The 25,667-nt window shown below is 43.8% G+C and overlaps 1 protein-coding gene and 1 pseudogene across 3 annotated transcripts in view; both read left to right on the top strand.

Annotated features, from left to right (window-relative positions):
• Tcf20 (transcription factor 20) overlaps positions 1-12,601 on the top strand; it is a 157,802-nt gene extending 145,201 nt beyond the window's left edge. For all 3 annotated transcript variants that reach the window (XM_036207908.1, XM_036207909.1, XM_036207907.1), the window contains exons 4-6: positions 6,245-6,294; positions 7,324-7,446; positions 12,360-12,601. In XM_036207908.1, coding sequence (XP_036063801.1) covers positions 6,245-6,294; positions 7,324-7,407 — 134 coding nt within the window. In that variant the 3' untranslated portion in view covers positions 7,408-7,446; positions 12,360-12,601. The remainder of the gene's footprint in view (positions 1-6,244; positions 6,295-7,323; positions 7,447-12,359) is intronic.
• Positions 12,602-16,786: 4,185 nt separating this feature from the next.
• LOC118597408 lies at positions 16,787-17,176 on the top strand (annotated as a pseudogene).
• The last annotated feature ends 8,491 nt before the right edge of the window (positions 17,177-25,667 follow it).

Genomic DNA, 25,667 nt, shown 5'->3' with positions numbered 1-25,667 from the left:
CACATAAAATAAAAATAATAAATTATCTTTTTTTAAAAAAGAAAGAAAATGCTATAATGGAACCTGTTTGTTTTAGGGAAGGTTTTGGTGCATGGTGTCCTAGGGTGGCAGGTTGCTTTGCTCTGTCACATTCCACTTTATTCCCTTGAGACAGGGTCTCACTGAACTTGGAACTCACCATTTTGTTGTTTGTTTTGAGTTGAGCTGACTGCTAGCAAGCTCCAGTGATTCTCCTGGTCTGTTTCCCAAACCCACAGCAGTGGGATTACATGCTTGGTGTCCTAATTAGGTTTCTCTGTTGCTGTGATAACACTGACCAAAACCAACCGGAGGAAGGAAAGGGTTTATTTCTTTTTATAGCTCTCAGGTCATAGGCCATTGCTAAGGAAGGTCAGGACAGGAACCTGGAGGCAGGAACTGAAGCTCGGATCATAGAGGAATGCTGCTTACTGGTTTGCTTTTAATAGCTTGCTCAGCTTGCTTTTTCTTTCTTTTCCCTTTTTTCTTTTTCTTTTCAACCTATTTTATTATTATTTTATATGTATGTTTGCATGTTTGTGCACCGTGTGCTTACCTGGTGTCCTCAGAGGTCAGAAAGAGGGTATTGGATCCCTGGAACTGGAGTTACAGATGGTTGTAAGCCACTATGTGGGTGCTGGGAATTGCAGCCAGTGCTCTTAACCACTGAGCCATTTTTCTTCCTTAACTTGCTTTCTTACACAACCCAGGACTACTTTCCCAGGAGTGGCACTTTCTTCAGTGGATTGGGCCCTCCAGAATCAGTCATTAGTCAAGAAATGCCACATAGACACACTCAGAAGCCAATCTTACAAATCAGTTTCTCAATTTGGGTTCCCCTTCCCAGGTGACTAGTATGTGTTGAGTCCATGTCCTTTTATTTCTAATGTCTTCTCTCCAAGTTTCTATTAGAGGTACTAAAAAGAACAAGGTTGCACAGAGAATTTTAAAAAGTGTTGTATATAGGCATTTGTGTGCAATTGCCATAGAACTACTTCATGGGCAGGGCACTGGCTATGGGGATAGAAAGGAAGTAAAGAACCTTGAACCATTGTTTCATGGGGTTTGGGGTTTGGGGTTTGGACTATTTTCCTTTCTCCCCCTCCTTATTATACCTCTGCTTTTTTACTTTCTCTCTTCGCCCTACTTTTTTTTTTTTTTTTTTTTTTTAAAGATATGGTCTCATGTAGCCCATGCTTGCTTCAAATTCACTGTGTGACCAAGGATAACCTTGAACTGATCCTCCTGTCTACTCCTAAGTGCTAAAGTAGTAGGCATGCACCTCCACCTCCACACTTGGCCTCATTCTCCCTGCTGATATGTTTTCCTGTTGTCTGAGCTGTTCACCCTGAGTCAGGCAGTTGCTTTCTCTCATGTTCATTGTGTTGCTTGTAGTTACATGAAAACATCTGGTTTTCTTCACTCAAAGCTGCTCTTAAATGGGGATTCCCAAGTGTTAAGTTTGGGGGTGGTTTTGAATGGGGGATTATGCAATAATTGACTATCCCAGTCAGTGCCTGGGTGAGCAGTGGTCTCCTACACAGAGACTGTTGAGCAACAGACACTTGCACACCTAGACAGTTAACCACTTTGACTCCAGGCATACCCCATGTGTACCCTCAAGTATCAGCTGTGTTGACAGCCAGGTTCCCAATAGCAAGGCCCATGGGGTGCTGCTCTCAGCTCCCAGTCTATTTCCTGGTATAGTTTCTTGGATAAAGCACACTGCTCACTGGAACATTCCACAGTAATGGAAATGTGAAGACCTTTCTGCTCCAGGATGGTAGCTGTAGCCATCTGTGAGCATTGAGTAGTTGAAATGTGGATAGTGGGACTAAGGAAGTAGGGGTGTGTGTGTGTGTGTTCTTTCGTTCAAGACAGTTTCTCTGTGTAGTTCTAACTAACCTGGAATTCACTCTAGACCAGGCTGCCTCAAACCCGGGGATTCAGAACCTCGCTCCACTCCTATCTCCATTAACCCATAATGTCTCTGTTTAACAAACCCAGCCAAGTTTCCAGCACGAGAGAGGTTCTAGTTCTGCTCCTCTGGCTTTGTTGCCACAGCTGTCCTCTGCTCTTTGTGAGTGCAGAGCTGCTATCAGAGATGCAGCTTTATAAGCTGCAGACACTTCAGTCTTTTTGATGATCCCAGTTGCAAGGATCTAGAGTACAAGCACTGCCTGGCAGGCATGGACATTGTACTTATTCCATGGTCTCCTCAAGAGTTCTGTTCTGTGTAATATGTCTTATATTTAGGGAAGAGTGTTCATTGACCCTGCCTGATTTTTCTATTCATAATCAAGATAAGTTGCTGAGTTTAGGAGGCCCTAATTTATTGGTGGAATAAGGAACAGCATGACATTTTCATCTCAGCCTTGCTTCCAGCAGCCAAATCAAAGAATTGAAAGAACTCTTAATGCCTCTGGAAGAACTTTCATTGCTGGAGAGTCTCCATGGTTCATGAAGTCCTGTGACTCCTGAAACTCCCCCCTCCGGTGTAGTCCCATATTCCTTACCCCATCATTCGATTTTCTGTGTTGGTTGTTTGGACAGTTTGGCTTCAGATAGAGAATACAGTATAACATGAGTTCTGATTCTGGGAAAATATTTAATGTATTTATACAAAGAACATGACAAGTAAGACAAGGAATAAGGCTGTGGTATCTCAATAATTCCACTGTGGGCAAGGAATCTTGCCTGGAGGGGATTTTTCTTTAACTTTCATGAAGAAGCACAGCTGGAAATTTCACTCTCTGCTAGACTTTGATGTTTGAGTAGTGGAGTCAGAGTCTGGGGGTGGGTCATGAAAAAAACACAAGGGTCTGGCTTCTTGTAAGACAGGCTCTATTATGAGCCTTCCCCTACCTTTCCCAGGGTACTCTTGAGGAAAGAGGGATAAGAAACTTGTAGATAGAATGATAGGCTAGCCAACGAGGGGAAAGACAGAAACACGGGATAGCTTCAGGAGGACCTGGGTCAATACCCAACGGCTCAGAACTTCATTCAAGAGGGCTTTTTATAACAGTGCCACAGGGCGAGGCAAAATACCTTCCCCTTGCTAGATACAGCCAAGTGTGGCCATTTCCAAACACGTGGTACCCAGGCCCGTGGTCCAATCATCTGCTTATGCAGCCCTGCTGGTAAAGAAAGCTCAGATCTCACTAGGAAACCTCTGTGGGCTTCCACACTCTGTCAGCACCAAGGATTCATTTATTCCCCTCTTTGTGCTTCAGGAGTGGCCACAAGACTATAGTATCCATCTATACTGGTATGAGGATGACAGTGTTAAGGTAGATTGCAATTGAGCTGGTGACTGTGTCTAGTACTAAGGAATCCAAAGGACATGTTGGATCCCTCTCGTTTTTTTTTCTACCATATCCTTGAGGTCACTATCTTCATTCTGCTGAGTTCTGTATGGATGGTATACCCGAGCTTTATGGAGCTTGTTCTGAAACACTCAGCAAAGTTACCCTGGTCTTTAAGCTTAGAGGGTAATGAAAGAAAGCGTTCTCTCCAAGTGTAGCATGGAGGTAGTATTTGTTTCTGGAAGCCATCTTGTTGATAGCTCCACCTGTGAGTCTTTTCTAGCTCATGTGGTGATCTGGTGAGTTGTTGCTTTGGTTTCTACCCTATAGGAATTCTGGCTAGGCCCTGTGCACTGCAAGGTTGTGCCAGAGCCTTAGAAAAAACAAATGAGGTGATTGTCACTGGCTGATCATGTGGGACTGGGCACCTGCCAGAGTCCTCAGTTGGGATTTCACTGCACTTCTCTGTATGTACTCTTTGTTCTTATTTGCCTTGGGAGCACCGGGGTGGATGGGTGCCATAATCTCCCCTGTACCCTTTTAGCTTCTGAGCTTTCAGCCTGTGTTCTGACTTCTGCTGGGAATGGAATTACAGTTCCTGAGGTTTGTATGAGAAGAGAAAAGAGTGGTCGTTCTATACAGTGTGTTGTAAGGGCAGAGGTGGGCACATTCTAAGACTTCTTCAGGAGAATTCTATTTCCAGAAGTAATGTATATTTACATTGTTTTATTTGTGAATTTTTTTCCCTTTTAACTCAGGGGAAAAAAAAAACATTTTCTAACTTTAGGAAACATTTTATTAATGGCCTGTCACAGCTAGTCTCCCTGAGGGTGAATCAACCCACCCGTGCCTTTCTGATGGTGCCTTTTGTAGCTGACATGGTCCCTGTCCTGAATGGTTTTGTAACCCTGTAGCATTATGGTGGCCAAGCTTCACAGGTGCCCTGTTTAACTGGCCCAGAGACTGGTGGCACAGTGCTGCTGGAGACTCCAGGTGAGGAGAGAATGCTTCCCTGAGCTCCAGTTGTCTGCTCCTACTGTTCATAAACTCACTGGCAGATTGGAGCAGCAGGAGTCTTGGTCATGCTATGAACTTGTGGGTTTTAAATTAACATGTTTCACTTACTGCTATGCTTGTTGTGTGCTGGAGGTAGGGGCCTGGAAGTTAGTGACAACTGGCTTAGTTTTGAGGCCTTGATCTGAGAAAGCTGATAGCCTACGCTATAGATGAGGTAGGTAATCTGATACTCCATGGGCAGGTAATACCAAAGTGAGCCAAATTCTCCGAGATTATCTTAACTGATTTATTTAGGAAACTGAGGACCTGAGAAGTTTTCATTTGTGTGTTCCCTGCTTCTTATATACTATTATACTTGAAATCTGTGGCTATAGGCTGCTAATCCTAATATCATTTTGAACTGGTTAAATAGTAAATTTAATAAGGTAAGTACCATGACTGCCTCTTGCTATGGTGCCTGAGAGCTCTCTGAGTGTGTGATCAATATTCATTAACATCTGCCACCACCTCCTGCACCAGTGACCCGGCTGTTGTCTGTCAGAGCTGTGATGGCCAGAGTGAACACATTAATTAGATTTATCTGCCCAGCCATACTACTACCCTTGTGCCTTAAAGCTGGACTTACCTGAAGGAACATGTATTCTTGGCTGCCATCAGGCACGCTGTCACCATGTTAAAAGTTGGAATACGTCATTTTTTTTTCCTCCAGAGAATAAAATCACCACCCTGGGGCTTTGTTTTCCCTCTAAAGTGTTGAGTGCAGATTGTGTGATGGTGTCAGCAGTGTCTTCCTGTGTCTCTAGGGCTATGGGATGTGGGTGACAGCCGGGCTGCCAGGCTTGGTCACCGTTCTGTCTTGAAAACTGGGCTTTCTTGAATAGAGGTAAAGGGGTGGTGGGGGCAGGGGTCTTTGTATTTCAGGTGGTTTTTTAAAGAGGCTCTTTATTGATCCTATGGGATTAGCTGAACACTGTGTTAGAGATTATCTTTGATTGTTAAGTATTGTCATTTTGGAAATACGGAGGGAAAAAGTTCTAATGGAAATCACCTATTTTCTTCCTACGAGAGAGTCACTGATAGATTTTGGAAGACTTCATTTCAGTCTTTGTTTTGTTTTGTTTTTGTTTTTGTTTTGTTTTGTTTTGTTTTTAAGCTGAGGATCGATCGGACCCAGGGCCCTGGGCTTGCTAGGCAAGCACTCCACCACTGAGCTAAATCCCCAACCCCAGTCTTTGTTATTAATGTGTGTAAAAAACTTCATATGAAATTTAAAGTTTAGTTACACATTTGTATGTCATGGTTGTTGGAGTGATTTTTTTTTTTTTTTTGTATAATAATACCATGATTATTTACCCTTATTGTCAACCACTTTAAAATACTAGTTTTTTGTGATACCATGTTAATACCATAGATTATTTCGGGTGTTATTGATGTTTTCTTATTAGGAACTGCAGTGTGGTTAAAGAATAAGAGGAAAACAATTGTATGTCTAAGGTGCAGATCCAAATGATTGTTAGCATTTTGAATGTTCAATGACTTGAAATCCAGGCAGATCAAAAGCTCCTGGAAATCCTTTATCTGTGTAGGGAGGAAAGATAGCAGGATGGGGTGTGTACTCCAGCCGCCCTGTGCGCAGCACACTATGGTTGTTCCCCGATAACCCACTAAACATAACAAAGCCAGGGAAAGAGTGCGTGTGTTCCATGGTATCTGGTTTTTCCATGAGTACTATCAGTGTTCATATAAATAAAGAGTATTGCATATATACATCCAGAGGTAAGAAAGGAAATAAATCAGTGTAGAGGCCTCTTAGGTTCGTGCCTGTCAGTCCAGCCAGTCTAGCCATACTTTGGTTAAGCATGCTATACTGACTCATCCATCTGACTATCTCCTTTGTTTTGTAGATTGTTTGCTGCATGAGGAGAACTTCTCGGTGAGGTGCCCCAAGCACAAGGTGAGTCATAAACCTCTGCACTCAGAGTGGGGCTGGTTGTGTAACTGGAGAATAGGGGTAGCTTACCTTGGAAGATTGAAAGCTCCAAACACTGAAAGACTTCGCCCATGTCTGTCCCAACGTATACCTCTAGCTGAAGCTTTCTCCTAGCCTTTGGAAGGTAGAGAGGCACAAAGCTGAAGGAATCCCTGGGGCATGGGGCCAACACCCTTAATGGTAGGATGGGAAGAGGTATGGTGGTTTGAGGGGTATGTCTATTCATTACTGAAATTAGAAGATCAGACTCAATGAAACTATTACTGCTTTCTATTTGAGTTTAGTAGAACTCAATCCAGTTCATGAATCAATTCATAATGAGCAGCTGCAAGGGCTGGTATGGAAACATTTCTTGGACTAGGAAATAGAGACAACTCCTGGACTTGGGGATGCTCTCATTCTCTCCCAGTTAGTGCAGCAGAAGCAACCCAGCAATGTTTAGGTGATGGGCTGCCACTGGTCCATTTCCCAGTGTGTTTAAGTGATGCTTTCATGGTCATTTCCTTTTAGGAAAGGTGGAAAGATGAGTAACTCATTTCACAGAAGGCGGGATGGGGTGAAGGAGGGGGGAGGGTCAGAGTGGGGAGCACTGCTGCCCATGGCTTCTGCACTTGCTCCTGTCTAGCTGAGGTTACACTGACACCTGGTGGTCAGTCCCCAAATAGGGCCAGAAAAAACAAAAGGAGTCATCTGTAGAAGACTGTTCTCAGAATGCTCCTGGCAGATTCTTACGCTTTCTTTTTTAGGAATACTTTTCAGAGGTTGATTTTAGGATCAGATAATATTCTTTTTATTTTTATTTATCACATTTTGCCTCAGAAAGCCCAGTTCTGGGTGTCTCCTGTTTGTCATTCAGTACTGACTCTGCTTTTTATTTCCTTTTCCATGTGCCATTCCTGTCTACCACAACCCCCCAACCCCCACCCTGTTCCCACACTGTATTTTCTGTTCTGTCCTTTTGCCTTGTCTCCCCTTGGCTTTGGCCGGCATCAGCCTCCCCTTCCGTGCCCTCTCCCCCCCTTGCAGAACAAGACCGCGAAAGGCAGCCTCAGCACAGAGCAGTCGGAGCGGGGGTGAGGGGGGCAGTGTGCACGTGGGAATGGACAGCAAGCACAGGTGAGTTGGGGCCTGCTGGGCTCCCACCACCTCCTCACCCAGCTCCATGTGTGTCCTGGCCTCTGGCCTCTTATGGCCACAGGCTGCACCACCAGCATTTAGTCATGTGGATGAATAAAACCAGGAAAAAAAGTTTCCCATTTGTTATTTAGCTTCCTAAATGTCTACAGGAAGGTGGTAGAGGCTTCAGAACTGTCTACTGCCGATTGGAGTCAGGACAACTTTTCCTGAAGTTAGCCCTTTAGTGAAGAGTTGATGAATGAGCCCGTGGGTGTTAGTCCTAAAGGCAAAGCTTCTAGGACAACCCTACAAGTGGGGTCATCTGCCAGCAGCCTACTTTTTTTACTCTGTCTTAAAGAAGTCTAACTAGAGGTCACTTTAAAAAAAAATACATTCGAGTAAGACTTACAGACTATGTTTTCTTTTGGGGGAGAAAACAGAATATTCTCAAAATTGTATTATTTGTAATCCCACCTCAGTACTGTGAAGAATTCCTTTGTTGTTGTTGTTGTTGTTGTTTGGTTGGTTTTTTGTTTGTTTGTTTTCGAGACAGGGTTTCTCTGTGTAGCTTTGCGCCTTTCCTGGAACTCACTCTGTAGACCAGGCTGGCCTCAAACTCACAGAGATCCGCCTGGCTCTGCCTCCTGAGTGCTGGGATTAAAGGTGTGTGCCACAACCGCCTGGCCAGAATTCCTTTTTGTAAAAAGGATAAAGAGAAGGAAAATTCAGGGATTTAGTGGATTTTATCATCCAGTTTAATTCTATTTTTAACAGTGTCAAGAGATTAGATTGATTGTAGTGGGTGTCATTGTGCAGCCATGAGAATGCCGTTTGAGGGTACGGCCCTGGGAGCTTGGTTCATCCTTCCTGCTCTTCCACCAAGATGAGGAAAAGTAGGGTGTAAAGAGAAAAGAACTGTCGTGACATGGGCCTTGCCACAGTGGGCAGAGGTACTAGCTGTATTGGCGTATTCTCTGAGGGATCATCTTCCCTATTCTCTGTGGAGTGTGCCCTCTCCCTGGTTACAGCTGGGAGGTTTTTGCCATTTTCTGGAAAAATCATTGTTAATTTGAAGAAAAGTTGAATTCATCTGAGAGTATGTAGTTTTCCTCTCCCAAGCAAATGTTTGATTGGTGGTTCAGGTGCTAACTTCAGAGAAGGCTATTTATACCCCACTGTGGGATAGGTCTGGATTCAAGTGTGTGCTCCCTGGTGGGGTGATGAGTGCTTTGCTGTTTTATGTTTGTTTGTTTGTTTGTTTTCCCCCTCTGCCTCTTCCAGGGAGTAGGTTTGGCAATGCCTGGAGCAGAACACAATGTGAAAAGGGAACAGGAACCGTTTTAGTTGTTCTTGGGGCATAAGCCCCAAACAGAAGAAGGCTGTGATTGTTAGCTCTGCATTTCTAGAAGCTGCTGAGCTGTACAAGCTGCATGCAGTCCTGGTACAGTGCTCTCAGGACAAAGTGGTAGGGATATAGATATCTATATATAGTTTTTGGAGAATTGTTTGTATTGGCCTTCAGTGGGACTCATAGGCTTAAATGCCATGGTGCCTAAGTAGGCTCTGCAGTCTGTGTAAGTGCCTCTATATTGGCCCTGGTGGTTGGAGTCAAACTCTTAAAGGGACTTTGTGATAGATTCTTGAAGTAAGTATGTCCTAGAAGGCTTCGCTGGGTAAAAATGGGTTCATTTGGAACATGGTTTTATCTTGAATTCCAGCCTGAGTTTTAGAACATCTGGACCTTGGTAACTCATCTCTTGGGGATCTTGGTTTTTATCCCTACTCATTCTTAGATTCTTCCAGCTCTAGACTGGAACTAGAATGGGTAAATTTTCCCTCTGTCTTTCCTGGGCTGGTATCTGGCCATAATAGACTCCTGACCCCCATGTGGAGATGGACCTCAAGTCTGTTGAGGCTTGTAGCAGTCACCTATTGAGTAAATTAATAGACCCTGTGTCCAGTTTTAATATCTGGAATAATCTCTTTGTAAATTCTTCCCACAATGAAAAAATTTTTCAAGGTTTGTCTGTTCAGTTATGACATTGAGGTCAGTCAGTGTCCTTCAAAGATCAAATAGTTGTTGAAGCCTCGGTGGTCAGGGATAGAAACAAACCACTGTCTTCAAGGAACACTCATGCTCAGGATAGAGAGTCACCATTAATGGGGATCTACACAAAACAGAGAAGGAACAGTAAGTGTGCGTACGTGTCCTGACCTACTGGTACCCTACTTTCTCACACAGAATAGTGAGAAGGGGGCTGTGTTACTGAGGTTAAAGCTATTTAGCATCTCTAGGCTTCTGTTTCCTATGTAAAGAGAGAAATAACAGTGATGAACTCACGAGGGTTTGACAAGGCCGTGGCAAGCACAGAGTACAACCGGGCCACTGCATGCTACCTAGCTGTGTGTTTCTGATAGCTACAACTGCTCTATCTAGTAGAAAATACCCAAATTTGTACATTTGTTCCCACCAGGCTAAAAGTGTAAGTGAGGCAAAGTCTTTGGCTTCTTGCCCAGCAGGCTGTGTCCCATCCATTTCTGAGGATAAGAAAGCATCCTATCATGATAGGCCTGTGATGTTAAGATTTTTATGTTACACTTGCCAGGTAGTGCTGATGCACACCTTTAATCCCAGCACTTGGGAGTCAGAGGCAGGGGGATTTCTGTGAGTTTGGGGCCAGCCTAGTCTACAGAGCAAGTTCTAGGACAGCCAGGACTATACAAAGAAACCCTCTTGGGAAACAAACAAGCAAAAATTGATACTCTCTGGCTTCATTGCAGGTTTAGACAGTCTTTTGACAGAAGGAGCCCTGAACATGGCTTCCCTGCTGTGTGGTAGTAGATGAGATGTAGTAGATAGGGAACAGAAACCATCTTTTGAAGTGATGTCCTGGGTGTCAGGAATGCCAACTCTCCCTATACCTTGCACAAAACAGCCATGGAAAGAAAGGGATGGCATCCTCCCTGCCCCCTCTGAGCAGCATGCAGCCCTTCTACAGATGATGAGTGCCACCCCAACCCTAGGTTCCTCCATGGAAGCGCTGCTGGGGTTACACCTCTAAAAGGAGACCCTTAGTCTATCACATCTCCCCTATACCGTAAATCAATACTGAATCAGAATTTGATCCCTCTTCAGCTAGGGACCACATGTACTTCAGAGAAGAGACTGCCTCTGAATCCTGGCATAGTTGAGCTGAGTGATGCCTGCTGCAGTGGGAGACAGGCTTAGAGTTTGGTGGAAAAGGATACAAAGGAAGCCCTCTCAGGTTCAGGCCACAGGGTAGGTAGGGGAGTCCAAAGAGATCCCTGTGCTCTATCTGCTGAGCGTCAAGGTGCTTATTGTTTGGTGGTTGTGGAGGTAGAAGCTGAGTTCTACATAAGCATGAGTTCTGCTTCTGAGCTAGCTACCCTTATCACATCCTCATTCTTAGTGATAGTCATTTTGGTTTTTCAAGATTCCCTTCCCTTGTTCCTTCAACTGCTATGATTACAGATGGTAGCCACATGCCCAGTGAGATTTAAAGAGAATAGTGACCATCTTCAGGTTGGAATGGTAGAAAACTCACCGGAAGCCTAGTTACCTCTTGTCAGCTGTGTCTTATGCAGTGAAACACAGTTTCTGGAACCTAGGTAGCAAAGGGTTAAGTAGCTGGAAACCCAAGTCCCACATTGAACTAGCCACATGCCTGGGCTGCAAGTGTCACTTCCCTGAACTTGAGCCCCCTCATCCTGAAGATGTAGTGTACCTTAGTGTCATGTAAAACGCCTGTCTTCCCAGGGCTGGAGTCTCCTGCTCCGTCACACTGCTGGCTCTGCAAAAGTGCCTTCCTCCTTACTGAGCTTTTTATAAAGCTTTTATTTTTAGCAAGGGCAGGTGTGTGCATGTGTGTTTATGAATGGCGCATTCTTAGGTCCTGCACATGTACCAGCCTTAGCTGTTGCTTGTTGGTAAGCTTTGTGGAGGCAGGTATGAGACAGTGAGCCTGGTTTTTCCTGAAGGTTATCCATTGGTGGCGAGAACAAGAGAGACTTGAGGAAGAGACAAAGAGGAATCCCAGGAGACACAGATGCAGAGAGTACAGTGATTGGCAGAAAGCAAGGATGAGAGTGGCTTACCATCAATGGCAGCTTTTGGTGTAGTTTTTCTGTACTAAATCCTTGGAAATGATTATGTCTCCCTGAGCCCTTCTCACATAAGGCAGACCATGAGACACTCTTTAGAGTCCATTGAACAATCCATTTGCCCTACATGGGTCTTAAGAACAACCTCTGAAACATGAACTAGTAGAAGAGAGAAGCCCAGGGGCCTTGAGTACCTCAGGTTCCTGAGTTAGCAGAATTAAAACCTCCAGCTCTGTGTAAGCCCCAGAAAATGGGCCAGGGCCTATCTTACCTCCCCATCAGAGGCTCTGAGAAGTGTTCTTTATTTGCATGAAGAACAGACTCAGCTAGAGACAAATGAGACATAGTTGTGGATGATCTTTTTGTAATTTGGATGGGTGTTCTACATTTCAGTGACAACAGGATACTGTCAACCACTTTTATGAGGACTGAGTCTTGCCACAAGGTGCTGAGCCAAGCCCAGGCTCTCAGTGCTTACTATGCTGGCAAAGATTCACACACTACACTCACAAACATGGCCCAGCCGTGGAGGTCAATGAATCTTCTTCTGTTTTGGTCCCTTCCATTGCAGGGCCCATTAGCTTAAATCACTGCTGCCTTTCCCCATGTTTGGTCCAAAGCCACATGATAGTGCTGTCATTGATCTTGGATGTGTTCAAAATCAGCAGCCATCTACAGAAAGGTCTGAGTGTAAGATTGTTATTGAAAGCCGTATCCTCCCCTTACTACCACAGCTGTGCTGAAACCATATAGACCTTCCCAGCACCCAGTGTCTTCTGCTTGTTTTCCAGGTGAGACTGTGGAGATGAGAAGGTGGTGGACACACATGATGGAATGGAATCCTCCTGCTGTGCAACTGCACCCCGCCCTGCCCTGCCCTGCACCCCCCCCTGCGCCTGCCCATGCCAGCACTTCCTTCCTATGTTCTCACATCACACTCAAACTGGTGACACCACAGGAAAGAAAGACACAAGATGTTGGAATGGCTGTTTCCATGGACACAATCTCCATAGTGACAATATGGGGGGGGGGGGAGGGGTGGGCTGATGGGGAAGGGGGGGTTAAAAGGGAGGGATAAAAAATATATATATATAAATCTATTTTTAGTCTGGAAAGACTTTGTTTAAATGAAAGGTGCGCTATCCCTTTTGATTCTATTTTAAAATTATCTAGTTAACTCAAAATTTGTTCCAATGACAATGAAATTTAAATGTGAAATTGAACTGAACAAACTCATCTCATAGAGGATGGGGTGTGGCTTTGATCTTTAGCCTGTCTCACAGCAATTCAGTGAACACTAGACCCAGAACTGAAAGAGCAGACAAATAACAACCACATTCCTCTGTCAGTCTGTCTCACAGGGGAAGTTTGTGGGGGAGGGCAGAATGGGGATGGTCATTTTCAAAAGTGGGGGAATGATGTTTAAACACAAAAATAAATTTTTTCCTTTCCAGAAACACTATTTATTTAATTTTAATTTTTTTCTTTTTTGGGGTGGTGGTGGTGGAATTGGTAGATGCCCCAAGGTCATGGCTGTGTCCTGGATCACTGTGGCCCCACCAAGTAGGTAGAGTAGCCCCACAGCAACAAGTATACTTAAGGAATGGCTTACCTCTGGCGTCCTCTTTCCTGGACACATTCCATGTAGCCGGGACTCATTGGGACCCACAGGATCCATGGAACCCACAGAGGCCCAGGCCTCTGCTGCTGAAACAGGCCAGGTTGGGGAAAACAACGTGTGAACCATGTAGGTGGGTGAAGCTAACCAGAACCGCCCACTTTAATGCTTTATTGCTTTCTTTCATTTTTATAATGGAAAAGGGGCTTGTCAGATGTGTGGCCCCATGCTACATGAATCTTTATGTTGTATTGTTTTGTTTTGTAAATTGTATAATTTTTAAATATATGAGTTTTAAAAAAAGAAAAAAGTACAAAAAAAAAATCTTGTTAAGGCCTTAAGAAGGGATATGTGCATCTTTCAGGGGTCACTCTGCCATGGGGATAAAATAGCTGTTTTACAAACAGTTTTATTTAAAAAAACAAAAATCAAAAAAAAAATTTAAAAAAAATCAAAAACATAATAAACTTCATTTTAACCTTGTGTCCTTTTTCATTTACTCTAAGTGAATGTGTGTCTTCCTTCTCCAGGATCAGCTTCCCAGAGGGGACCTTGGCTCAGTTCCCCAGCAGGCCACCACCAGTCCTTTTTCCCTAGCTAAGGGTCCTTGGCAGTAGAGCCTGATACCAAATCCAGGGGTCTTTTCTGCCCCCTGTGGGGCCTTTCTGACTTTTTGAAGTTGACATGAGGGCATATTCCCAATCAGCACTAATATGAAGGATTATAAAAGTATAATGCAGTGTTAATGGACTTTTTTTCAAAGAGAACAGAATATTGGAAATACTGTTTTGAGTTGGAAGTAAGCAATTCTAAATGAGTTCTAGTGTGCTCATCAATTTGGGGCTGCAGAAATGGCAGGTTAATTTTGCTTTAATGGCTGTATCAGCAGTGTGGTCCATTTCTCATCTCGCCTGCCTGGATGGTGGTGAGTGTGAGTGGTGGTGTGCTGTATCCGCCATGGGACCATGTGTGAGCAGCTGGACAAGGCCCAAATGGAAATGTGCTTTTGAGCTGGTTGGCATCTCCTGCTGGTAACCTGGATTAACACAGTGAAAATGCAATTGATAGACTTCAAGTGTCAAGGACAAAGTCATAAAACTTGAAACATGTATCTTAAGGAAAATATTTTCCTGCAGCAGATGTTTGTCACTTTGCTTTTTGGTTCCTTTTCCACCTGCTGATGATACCAGCTTCCGTCATGATTGTTCTAGATCTTTCCTTAACCTGGATTCGGAAACATTTCTAAGGTGGGCAGTGGCCGGGCTCAGTTCTTCTTGATGCCAGTTGCCTGATTGATGTCTGCAGTGCCTCGGTGACTGCCTCTCAACTTCTGCAGTTGCTAAGGTCAGTGCATGTGTTGAAATAGATTTTTAAAAAGCAGTTTTTGGTTGACTGTGATATTAAATGGAAGATAAGCTCCTGTGTACCTACATCCTTCAGATATATGCAGCCTGTCCCATTATCGATGTCCCCACCGGAGTAACTGAGTGATGAACCTACATGATATCTCATAATCACCCATTATGTCTGCAGTTTATATCAGGGTTTGATCCTGGCACTTGTACACTTTATGGGTTTACACAAATTTATGACACCATGTACCCCCATTACAATCTCTTATAGGACAGTTTGCTATCCTAAAACAACTGTGCCAACTTCCCCTTCCTCCCCAAACCTGACAGCCACAGATCTTCTTATCATCTTCGTAGTTTTTCTAGAGTGTCATAGTTAGAGACATACAGTATATAGCCATTTCAGATTGGCTGCTTTCAATTTAGTGATACATTTATGGTTTTCTCATGTATTTATGGCTACACAGCTCATTCCTTTGCTGCTACCAGAAAATACTCCATTGTCTATAGATGTGCCCAGTTTTTCCAGTAAACTGTTTGCCAAAGGACATCTTGATTGCTTCTAATTTGGGCACTTGTGAGTGGAGCTGCCATAAATACTGTGTGGGTTCCTGTGTAGGCATAAGGTTTCAGATTAATGTATCATGTGGTAAGGATATGTTTTGTTGTAGTAACTGCTAAACTGCTTTTCAAATGAATATACCATTTTATGTTCTCATGATCTGTGCATGGGAGTTCCTGTTGATTTACATCCTCACCAGCATCCAGGTTATCCTTCATGTTGACCATGCTGATAGGTATGTTGTAGCCTCTTTTCAGTAGTCTTTCAAAACTTCTACTTCATTCTACCTATATGGAAGTTTTGTCTGCATGTACGGCTGTGTGCCACTTGTGTGCCTAGTACCAGTGGAGGACAGAAGAGGGCAGAAGATCCTTTGGAGCTAGGGTTACAGACCGTTGTGAGCTGATAATGTGGGTGCTGGGAACTGAACTGAAGTACTCTGGGAGATTAGTGCTCTTAGCCATTGAGCCGTCTCTCCAGCCCCTCTTTTTTTTTTTTCCCCAGAGCTGAGGACCAAACCCAGGGCCTTGCACTTGCTAGGCAAGTGCTCTACCACTGAGCTAAATTCCCAACCCCCAGCCCCTCTTAATTTTAAGTGTATATTGAAATTATAGACTTGTGATATATTTAAAATTATGTACATCCTAACCATGGTTTATATATATTTCAATAGTATTGAAATTTATGCATTAAATTATGCAGCTAATGTCCACAATTTTTCCATCTTGCAAAATAAACTGCCCATTGAACAATTCCCTGAATTTGGTTCTACTTGGCAGGTTTCTCTTTCTAGTGTTTCACTGTCTTTAATCTCTGGCTCCCCCCAGTGATAGTTGTTGGGACTGCATCTCAAGAGGCCGTCCATCTCTTAATTTTGGCACTCTTGGGGAGGAGCTGTGAGTTGGAAGCTTCTTTCCAATGACATAGCTGTGCCTGACAAAGGAAAAAAATGTCAGGAAAATGCTCAAACCTTACTCTTAATGAACCTATGCTGGCTGCCTAAAACAGCTCCATAATTGGTTCCTAAAATTCTCATAAAAGTGGGTCTTACAGGGTTCCCTGTGGATCCTGTAGAGTTCAGGTGTAGACTTAAATCCACCTTATTGCTACAGTGTTTTGAAGTTCAGTCTCTCATCACAATGTCCAGTCCACCAGTCCATTGTGCATTTTAGCCCATGACATGGGTCCCAGATCATGGGCGACTTGAATTTTTCTGAAAAACTAAATCTATACTGGTCGTCAGTAGACTATATCATGTGCAAGCTGTGCAAAGCTGCAGCTCAGAGCAAGTAGTATTGCAGTATAGTGCAATACCCCATTTACTTGACATCACTTCTGCTCTTGTAGCATGAGAACTCTTGCCTCTGAGGACTCTGGGGAGGACTAATGAGTTGGCATGTGCAGTGGGAACAGCAGCACCTGGCACATAATCCTTGGAAGACACAAGCCTCCTTTAATTTTCTATGTGGCTGGCCCATCCTAACCACAGGCCTCTGGCACAAGGGGAATACCATTCTCCATATCCCCTTTAAAGTGACTTTAGAGTGGGCTTGACTCATAAGAAGTAACGGTAAGCTCTGCATTCCTCTTTCTGTTAACTCTCTGTTCTGCTCCTGCCATCTTCCTGTCTCTCCAGGCCTGGTTTCTTTCTAATAAAGCTCTTAAAAAATAAACGTAGGTCCTTTCCATCTTGGGCCCGGCAGAATGGCTCCCACAAAGAAGGGTGGAGAGAAGAAGGGCCGTTCTGTCATCAACGAGGTGGTGACCCAAGAATACACCATCAACATTCACAAGCGCACCCATGGAGTGGGCTTCAAGAAGCGTACCCCTAGGGCACTCAAATCCAGAAAATTGCCATGAAGGAGATGGGGACTCCAGATGTGCGCATTGATACCAGGCTCAATAAAGCTGTCTGGGCCAAAGGAATAAGGAATGTTCCATACCGTATCCGTGTATGTTTGTCAAGAAAACGTAACGAGGATGAGGACTCCCCAAACAAGCTCTACACATTGGTAACTTACGTACCTATTACCACATTCAAAAATCTACAGACAGTCAATGTGGATGAGAACTAAGCTGCTGAGTGTCAAATAAAGGTGGAGAACTAAAAATAAATAAGTCAGTAAGTAAAAGGTAAATGAAGACTGTGATCTCCGTTGAAAAGCACGTGGACCATCCTTGTAGATTTCACAAAGTTCTCTGACAACTTTCTCAGCCTTCTGTTTCCAGATCTTAGAAGTCTCCAGATGAGTCTTGCTTTCCTAATCAACTGAGTGACTTCAGACTTATTCTAAAGATTACATAGGCTCCAGCTACCTTCCTCCCACTGCCCTTTGCTTGCCCATACAGTTAATGGTACTTGTTGCCATAACGAGGCATCTAAGCCTTTACTTCCATCAGTTCCTCTGCAAACAGGAGGGTCAGAGATGCTTGGGCCATGGAGGCTAGTCTGCCCAGCCTGTTCTTCCCTCCTTCCTGTCTCCTCCAGCATGACAGTTAACAGCTTGCCTCAACACAAGAGAATAAGGGCTGTCTTGGCTCCTTTATAAGGAACAAACATTGCCTAGGTGGTGTTAATATTTCCTTCTTTATCCTAGGTGGCTAAGGTGAGGACCAGGAGATGTTCCCAGAGAATCTAGGAGGCAGCCATGAGGCTACAGACTGGGTTGTGGCCTCTGGCCGTATTCACAGCCTTTTTCTGCTGTTGGTGGACTGGCACTATCACTGACCTGCCTACTACCCTCCAAGCCTTGTGCCACATCCTGAGCTGGGTGTCTACTGCAAGTAGAGTTTGAGAACATAACCTTATAGCTAGTACAAAGTGGGGGAGTTGGTAATAGGCAGCAGAGGTCATGGTGCTAACCTTAGTAACACAGTGAATCCACACGCTTCCCCCCAAGAAATAGGGATTACAGGGCTGAAGACAACATGCACTTTCCAAAAACAGAAGTAGAGTAGGACAGAGACCAAGACTAGGGCAAATTGCTTCTGATTTGGGATCCAGTCAGACACAGCAGACATGAAGGCCCAAGTCCTTGATCCCATCCAAGGATAAGGGTCTTGGTAGTGGAGCGATGTCAGGGTCTAGAGCAGCATTTCAGTCAGGAAACTGGAAAGAGGTGCTGTGGCTGATCAGATCTCAATGTTATGTAGGGCTTGTACCTCAAGGAATTGAGGACAGGTATACTGGTTCTGGCAAGTCACTGCTGGGTAATAACATCTAGTATCAGCCCTTTGCTAAACTTAGATAACTTCCCAGCCACATGGCAACAGATCTCAGCCTGGGGACACAGCTCAGTGATAGAGCATTTACATATCTGAAGCCCTGGGTTCAGTAACACGCAGCACACACAGCAAAGCTCCTGTGGCAGGTCTGGTGCATGTGTCTGCTGGGGAATCTTCTCTTGGTAAGTGCTCTGATCTTCCACTTCAGCTGCAGCACTGCTTCAGAGAGGTGACCAGCCTACAGGTAGCCTGGAAGCCAGTAGCTGTGACCAACAGACAAGAAACCATGCAGGAGGTGCTGGTAAATGTGGAGAAGACACCATAGACCACCCACCAATTTCCATCCAAAGGCAAGGGGCTGGATGTGAGAGTGTGTGTGGTGGGGATGGTGTGGCAAAAATGGCACAGAAGGGTCAGTGACCCAAGACTAATGGTAGTCAATAACAATAAAAGCCATTGGATTCTACAGTGGATCTTACAAAAGAGATAAGGTATGTGGAAGGAAGCGGGTAGACCTCAGGGTGGAGCTGAACCCAAAGGGAAGAGATGTTGGGAGTAGAAGGCACCACCAGGAATACTTGCTCACATGCACACCATTCATGGGACCCTGTCTTAGAGTTTCTATTGTTGTGAAGGGAGACTATGACCATGTCAACTCTTATAAAGGAATACATTTAATTTGGGCTGGCTTACAGTTCAGAGATTCAGTCCATTATCATGATGGAAAGCATGGCAGCATGCTGGCAACATGGTGCTGGAGAGGTAGCCAAGAACTCTACATCTGGGTCCACAGACAGCAAGAGAGTGGGACACACTGGGCCTAACTTGAGCATCTGAAACCTTAAAGCTTCCTCCAAGGCCACCCCTACTCCAACAAGGTCACACCTCCTAATAGTGCCACTCCCTATGAGCCTATGGGGAGCATTTTCTTTCAAACCATCACATACCCCAGAAGTGACAGGAGCAGCAGGTATTATGTGCTGACCCTGCACAGCTTAAGCCTGGCCAAGAAATCACTGGAGCAGTGGATGACTGAGAATGTCCACTACTTAGGTACTAGCTGACAGGCCAGTGGGTGATGGACTAAAGGACACAAGGAAGGGAGGGAGAGGCACCTGAGTATGAGATAAGGTCAACTTAACCCTCCTCCTCACTTTCAGGACACCCATTCAGCCCTAACAATCCTAAGTCAAACTGCAATGTGGTTTGTCTGTGTAGAGTGTGCTGACACGTTTTGTTAGGATGCTGGATCTGCTGGAAGAAAATATAGAGGTGGAGGTTGACTTCATTCGCAAGGTACCGTACTCAGTGGAGTCTTCCATAGAGCCAGCCAGCTCCATGCACCTAGAACATCTCCAGAAGAGAGTCTTCAGGCAGGAGGGATGGTGTGGGGCTGCACAGGCAACAGGAAGGAGAGGGAGAGCCCAGAGTAAGGTTTTAGGCAGGAGGAGGATTTGTACTTCCATGTGGTGGTCACACAAGCCTTTGTGAATAGAGTAAGTTCTATTAACAACCTGAGACTGTAAGGGTCCCTATAGGCTAGAACTGGAGATGAGACCAGCGATGGGTCAGGGAAAATGGATAGGTTAATACTGAACTAAACTGGGAGCTGATACAGGTCCAAGTGAACAGTGAACACAGGAGCACCCATGCCTTTTCTTGGTGTCACAGGCACTAAATACATTCCTAGTGCTTCTGCACATCCCAGGGCTGCCTGGCAAGGTCTTCCCTAGGCAGAGGGCACTCCTGGCCTCTGCTGGATGAGCTAGTGACAGGGGACAGAATGGCCTGAGATCCTGAATAACAACCTCAAGACCTTACTGGTGCCTTCCTGACTGAGAGATTTAAAAAAAAAAAAAAAAGGACTGTGGACATCAGTGTCTGGTGGGCTGTAGGCCTGTTTATATAGCTAGTAACCTGGTAGCTGGCCTGCCTGAAAATAATAAAACATTTATTACAGGACTTCTTTACATCTCTGAGCCCATTGTCTGCCTGGCCCAGGATAGGAGGAACCCCAAGAGCAATTTCAATGATAGCCAATTTATAGTTGCTGCCCTGTTAAGCAGGGATGGTAGCCACCCTGCTGATTTGGGTTCTTCTGTGCATGTTCCTGCCCTTGGTGTATGTGGTGTAAGACTGGGGCTGGACATAAAAGTATGGTTACAGTCCCAGAGTTGTGTGACACCTGTGGCTTCTAGCACTGGGTTGACCCATATTTCTACAAAAGTGATAGGCATCCTTCTCACACAGAGATAAAAGAATGTTGGGGTGAAGTCTTCTGTACTTCTCTACTGAGGGAATATTCTGTCTCTCTAGACTATGCCCAAGAGGAGACTGGTGGTATCATGGGACAGGTGTGGCCTCCACAGATGCATGCCCTTTACCACTGCCATGATCCATAAGGTGCAACACTTTTTAAAATACTAGCAAATTTGTTCCATGTGACACCTTAGAAAATTGAAGTATAGGGCTTCCACATCCTCAAATTAGGCATAGGCTCTCCTGCCCAGCATAGACACACCAAATAAAGGCTATCTCATTCTGGATTTCCAGCATGCTGATATGAATGCATGCATATATGTACTCTGCAGCCATTGCTGACAGAGTCCCCAGAAAGTGTCATGACAAATGAAAGCAAGTTACAGACAATTTTAGAAAACACTACACACAGATACAGGGTTGAGCAAGGAGAATGACAGGGATCTTCTAAGGTGGAAAGAAGGCTCTAGGGGAAGAGTTAATGCATATAAACTTAGCAGCTAAGATCTCAGTATTCCCATTGACCCCGTGCCTTCTGGGACACATCACCGACCTGTCCATGGTGCTGAAAATGAGAACGCCTGGGAGATGCCCCACCCCCTTTTCCATCCTGAACACTTCCTGGGCCACCTTATAAAACAAGAAGCCTTCATGCCATACTTATCAGGTGACTGTGGGGTGCCTGTATCCCTGTGCTTTTTCCAGGGTGCCTTGGAGGACACAGCCAGATCCTAGGCTGATTGAGAGCCCTACACTCATCCCCAGGCTGGCTTCACATGCCTTGGAGAGCTCCTGGCTAACAAAAGTCCTTCCTTTCGTATTTCGGTGCCCACTGAACAGCCCTAGCACAGTGACCATGGCACTCTCACATTTTCAGTTAACCCAAGCTCCTACCAGCTCTGTACAGTTGTACACCAACAGGAATACCAATTCTAGATTGATGTACAATAAACAAGTCTTAAGATGGCCATTTGATTTCTTGATCTAACCTCAATTTTTATGTACTAGATTCTCAGACAACAATCTACAACCAACCCTTACCAACTGTGTTATCCTTCCACAACAGCTTGAATGCTATGAAAAAGAGTACTGTGTCAAGAGCAGTGGCGCAAGCATGCACATGCAGCATGTGAGGTCAGCAGCAGGATAGTTCAAGCTCTAGGGTAGTGGGAGCTGTATAAAGAATTCAAAAGCAGCTCTCACATCATCATAATAAAAAATAAAAAGAGGAAGAAAAGAAAGGGACAACCATACCAATGTTCAACAAGTGCCAGTTAAACCTGTATGACACATAGACACCCATCCGTGGCTGCTGGGTTGGTTTTGAGCACTGGCTACAGGCAGAAGTCAAGACTCTGGGCAAAGAGAATGGGTTTGTGTGAATTAGAACAGTTCCTGTTTGGATGACAGATATTGGTGATGGTAGTCCTTAAGACCCTAAGATGTCACACATTGCTGAAAGGGCTTACAATTAGAAAAGTTACTGTCCCAAGGCTAACAAAGAAAATCTGCAGCACTAAAAGGTGACAACAGTCCAGGGAAATGGGCACATTTCTAGCCATCCTGTCTGAAGGCATGTGTCCAGACAGAGGAGCATGCTTCCAGCAACCTATGTGACATAGTAAGAATCACTGGGAAGTTCAAAAGTCTTAGAGTACTGAAAGTTTGGGGTTTGGTAGGGATGGGAATAGGGAGGACAGTTCTGGAGACATGGAGCACTCCACAGAACTGACCTTGGTCTGCTTAGCCTCTGAGTTCATATTTCAGCATCCCAAGACTCTGACCTAAACAGAATGCCATGGTCCACAGCCCAGACTCTTTTTTTTTTTTTTTTTAAATATGTATGTCCTAGACACTGGTAAGTGTTAGACGTTTCCCCATAGTCAGACTGCTCAAGTCAGACATTTATTTTGGAACGTACAGGATCAACTCCCCAAGCTGAGTTAACTCTACTGTGTGGACCTCCTTCCTTGCTTCTTATAGGAATAATAACAGTTTTAGCTTCCAGCTCCTCCCCTTGTTTTCTAGTGCTGGGGCCATGTCCTTATGTGCAGTAGGATCCTACAGTGAACCAAATGTAGAGTGAATTCTAATTAGTCTTAATAGCAAAACCCAGAGCCAGATATCCGGGTAAATGCCCAAAGGTCAGAGAGACAAAGGAATGAGCCACAGCCACTTCTCACTTCACCAACTCCTCACCTGAAAGGACTGAGCTCCTGTCTCCTCCCACCTTATATTCCTTTCTCTGCCCAGCCATATCACTTCCTGTCTCAACCTCCCTAGTGCTGACATTAAAGGCATGTGACTCCCAAGTACTGGGAACAAAGGAATGAAATCCCAAATGCTGGGATTAAAGGTGTGTGCCACCACTGCCTGACTTTGCCCTCTGATCTTCAGGCAAGCTTTATTTGTTATATCATACACAAAATATCACCACATGTCTCCTTTTTTTGTCTAACATAAAAAGGTTATAACATATAAGAAAAACTATATACGATAAGTACAATAAATATATACAATATATACAGGTAATAATATAAATAATGACTAGTCCATTAACATTTGACAAATTCAGAGAAAATACTCCATATCTCCTATCTTGGTGAGTCCAAAAGGTTGTACCTAATTCAATTTCTATTCTAATTTGCATTACCAAAACTGTCTTTTGATGTCTCTCAAACTTACACAGTTTACACCTCTTTAGTGAGTTTCTTTTCTGGATTTGTTAACAAGGAAAACTATAAACTATCTAGTCTTCAACTCCATCAGAGATATGAGAAGGAAATAATATTACCTAAATAAACAGGAAGTACAAGCAAGTAATTTCAAAAAAAAATTGAGAAATGACAGCTGATCCCCTGCAAAGCTGGGGCATCCATCTTCAGCCTTCAGGACTAGCATCTCTGACAGACTTATCATGAAGCAGGATTTTCTGAAGGGCTGACCTACCTTGTCTTGGCAAAGTTTGGTAGTCCTTCGTTTTGTGTCCTGCTTGTCCCATTTGGACAGCATACTGTCAGCAGTTGAGGCAAGGGCATTTTCTTGCCCAGTGGCTAACTATTGGCACAAAGAAAGCAAACTTCATGTGGAGTTTTTTTGATGCCCATCTGTTGTTGATTGTTTTTGCTCTTTTTTTGGGGGGCACCACCCAGCTCCCAAATAAATCACACATTGAGGTGTATTCTTACTTATAAATACTGGCCTTAGCTTGGCTTGTTTCTTGTCAGATTTTCTTAAATTATCCAGTCTACACTTTCCCTCTGGGCTTTCTCCTTTTCTTCCTTCTGTAACCATACTTTCACTCTTACTCCGTGGCTAGCTGGCCCCTAGTATCCTTCTCTCCTTGTTCTCTTATTCTTTCTTTTCCTTCCAGAATTCTCCTTTTATTTATCCTGTCTGCCTGCCAGTCCTGCCTATCTTTACTCTTGTCTTGATATTGACTGCTTATCTCTTTATTAGACCATCAGGTATTTAGACAGACAAAGTAACACAGCTTCACAGAGGTAAACAAATGCAACATAAAAGAGTGCAACACATCTTTGCATTATTAAAACAAATGTTCCATAGTATAAACAAATGTAATAATCTTAAAATAATATTGCACATTTCTGCCCCCCCCCTCATTTTTTTTTCAAGACAGGGTTTCTCTGTGTAGTTTTGGAGTCTGTCCTGGATCCCACTCTGTAGACCAGGCTGGCCTTGAACTCACAGCGATCCGCCTGCCTCTGCCTCCTGGGTGCTGGGATTAAAGGCATGCACCACTACCACCCAGCTCATTTCCTCCCTTTTTGTCTAAACAAAAATGAAAGGGTTTAACCTTAAAATGGTAGAACTACATACAACAAAACAATTATCAAGTAAGAATTACACTTACAATATTCTGTCCATTTGTAATTAGCATGTTCAGAGAAAATAATGCAGTATCTATCCTTAGTAAATTCAAAGTTTTATACTTAATTTACTTTTTATTGTAACTAAAGAAAACTACAACCATAATTATCTAGTCTTCAGCTGCATCAAAGACCCAGAAGGATATCATATTATCTAACAACAGAGACATTTGGCTGCCTGGACAGTCACCCAAAGTTTTTCTGCAATGTTGGGGCATCCATCTTTAGCTTACAGGTCCAGGATATCTGGCAAACTTTTCAGTGAAGTAGGAAATTTGAAGGACTGTCCTCCCTTGTGTTGGCAAAGTTTGTCAGTCGATGTCCTCTGTCCTGTAGAATGTATGGCAAACTCTTCTGTGAAGCAGGAACCCTGAAGGACCATCCCACCTTGTTTTGGCAAAGTTTAGCAGTCACTTTCCTATGGGTCCTGCATGTTCAGTCTACATAGCACATTGTCAGCAAAGGCAAGAGCAGTTTCTTTGCCCAGTGGCTAACCTTGCCACAATGATAGCAAACTCCATATGGAGTTTCTTCAATGCCCATTATCTATGAAGTAAATTGATGCTGCCAGGAGTAGATGTGTCTCATTGTCATGAAAAGCCCTAAATTAGCAAAACATTTAAATGCCATATTCTATAGGTCTTTGAAGTGTTTGAAGACCATCCATCTAAAATATATCTATATAATCTTGAAAACATACTTAATATATCTACAAATTTGATTGTTAAAGATAACTGACTACTGACCTGTGTTTCTTGACTATCCTAAATAGTTCATAATAATAACTTTCAAAAACTAGAATTTTACCTTACATTTTTAAATGATCTGCATAGCTACAATACCTTAAATAAGAGTAGAAACATATATATGATATGTTGTAACAAAACCTTAAATTTGTATCAATATACAAAAATCCTTTAAAATATATATACAATATAACAAAAATAACCCTAAATTTGTATCAATATACAAAAATCCTTTAAACAAGAGTAGAAACATTATACAGTACATTGTAACAAAAATGAATGACCTTAAAATTGTATCAATATGCAAAAGTCCATGTAGTGGGTAGCTGTTCCAGCTTTGACCCTGAAACACTGCCCCTAGAGTGACAGCAGGTAACTACCACAGCTGCCTATGACCTGCCCCTAGGGCTGACCTGGGGCATGGCTGAGAGGGAGCCCCTTAAGACT

This window comes from Onychomys torridus, chromosome 16 (genome assembly GCF_903995425.1).
Source record: "Onychomys torridus chromosome 16, mOncTor1.1, whole genome shotgun sequence".
NCBI classification, from domain to species: domain Eukaryota; kingdom Metazoa; phylum Chordata; class Mammalia; order Rodentia; family Cricetidae; genus Onychomys; species Onychomys torridus.
Note: the sequence above shows the minus strand (reverse complement) of the source record. Positions and strands in the feature narration are given on the sequence as shown.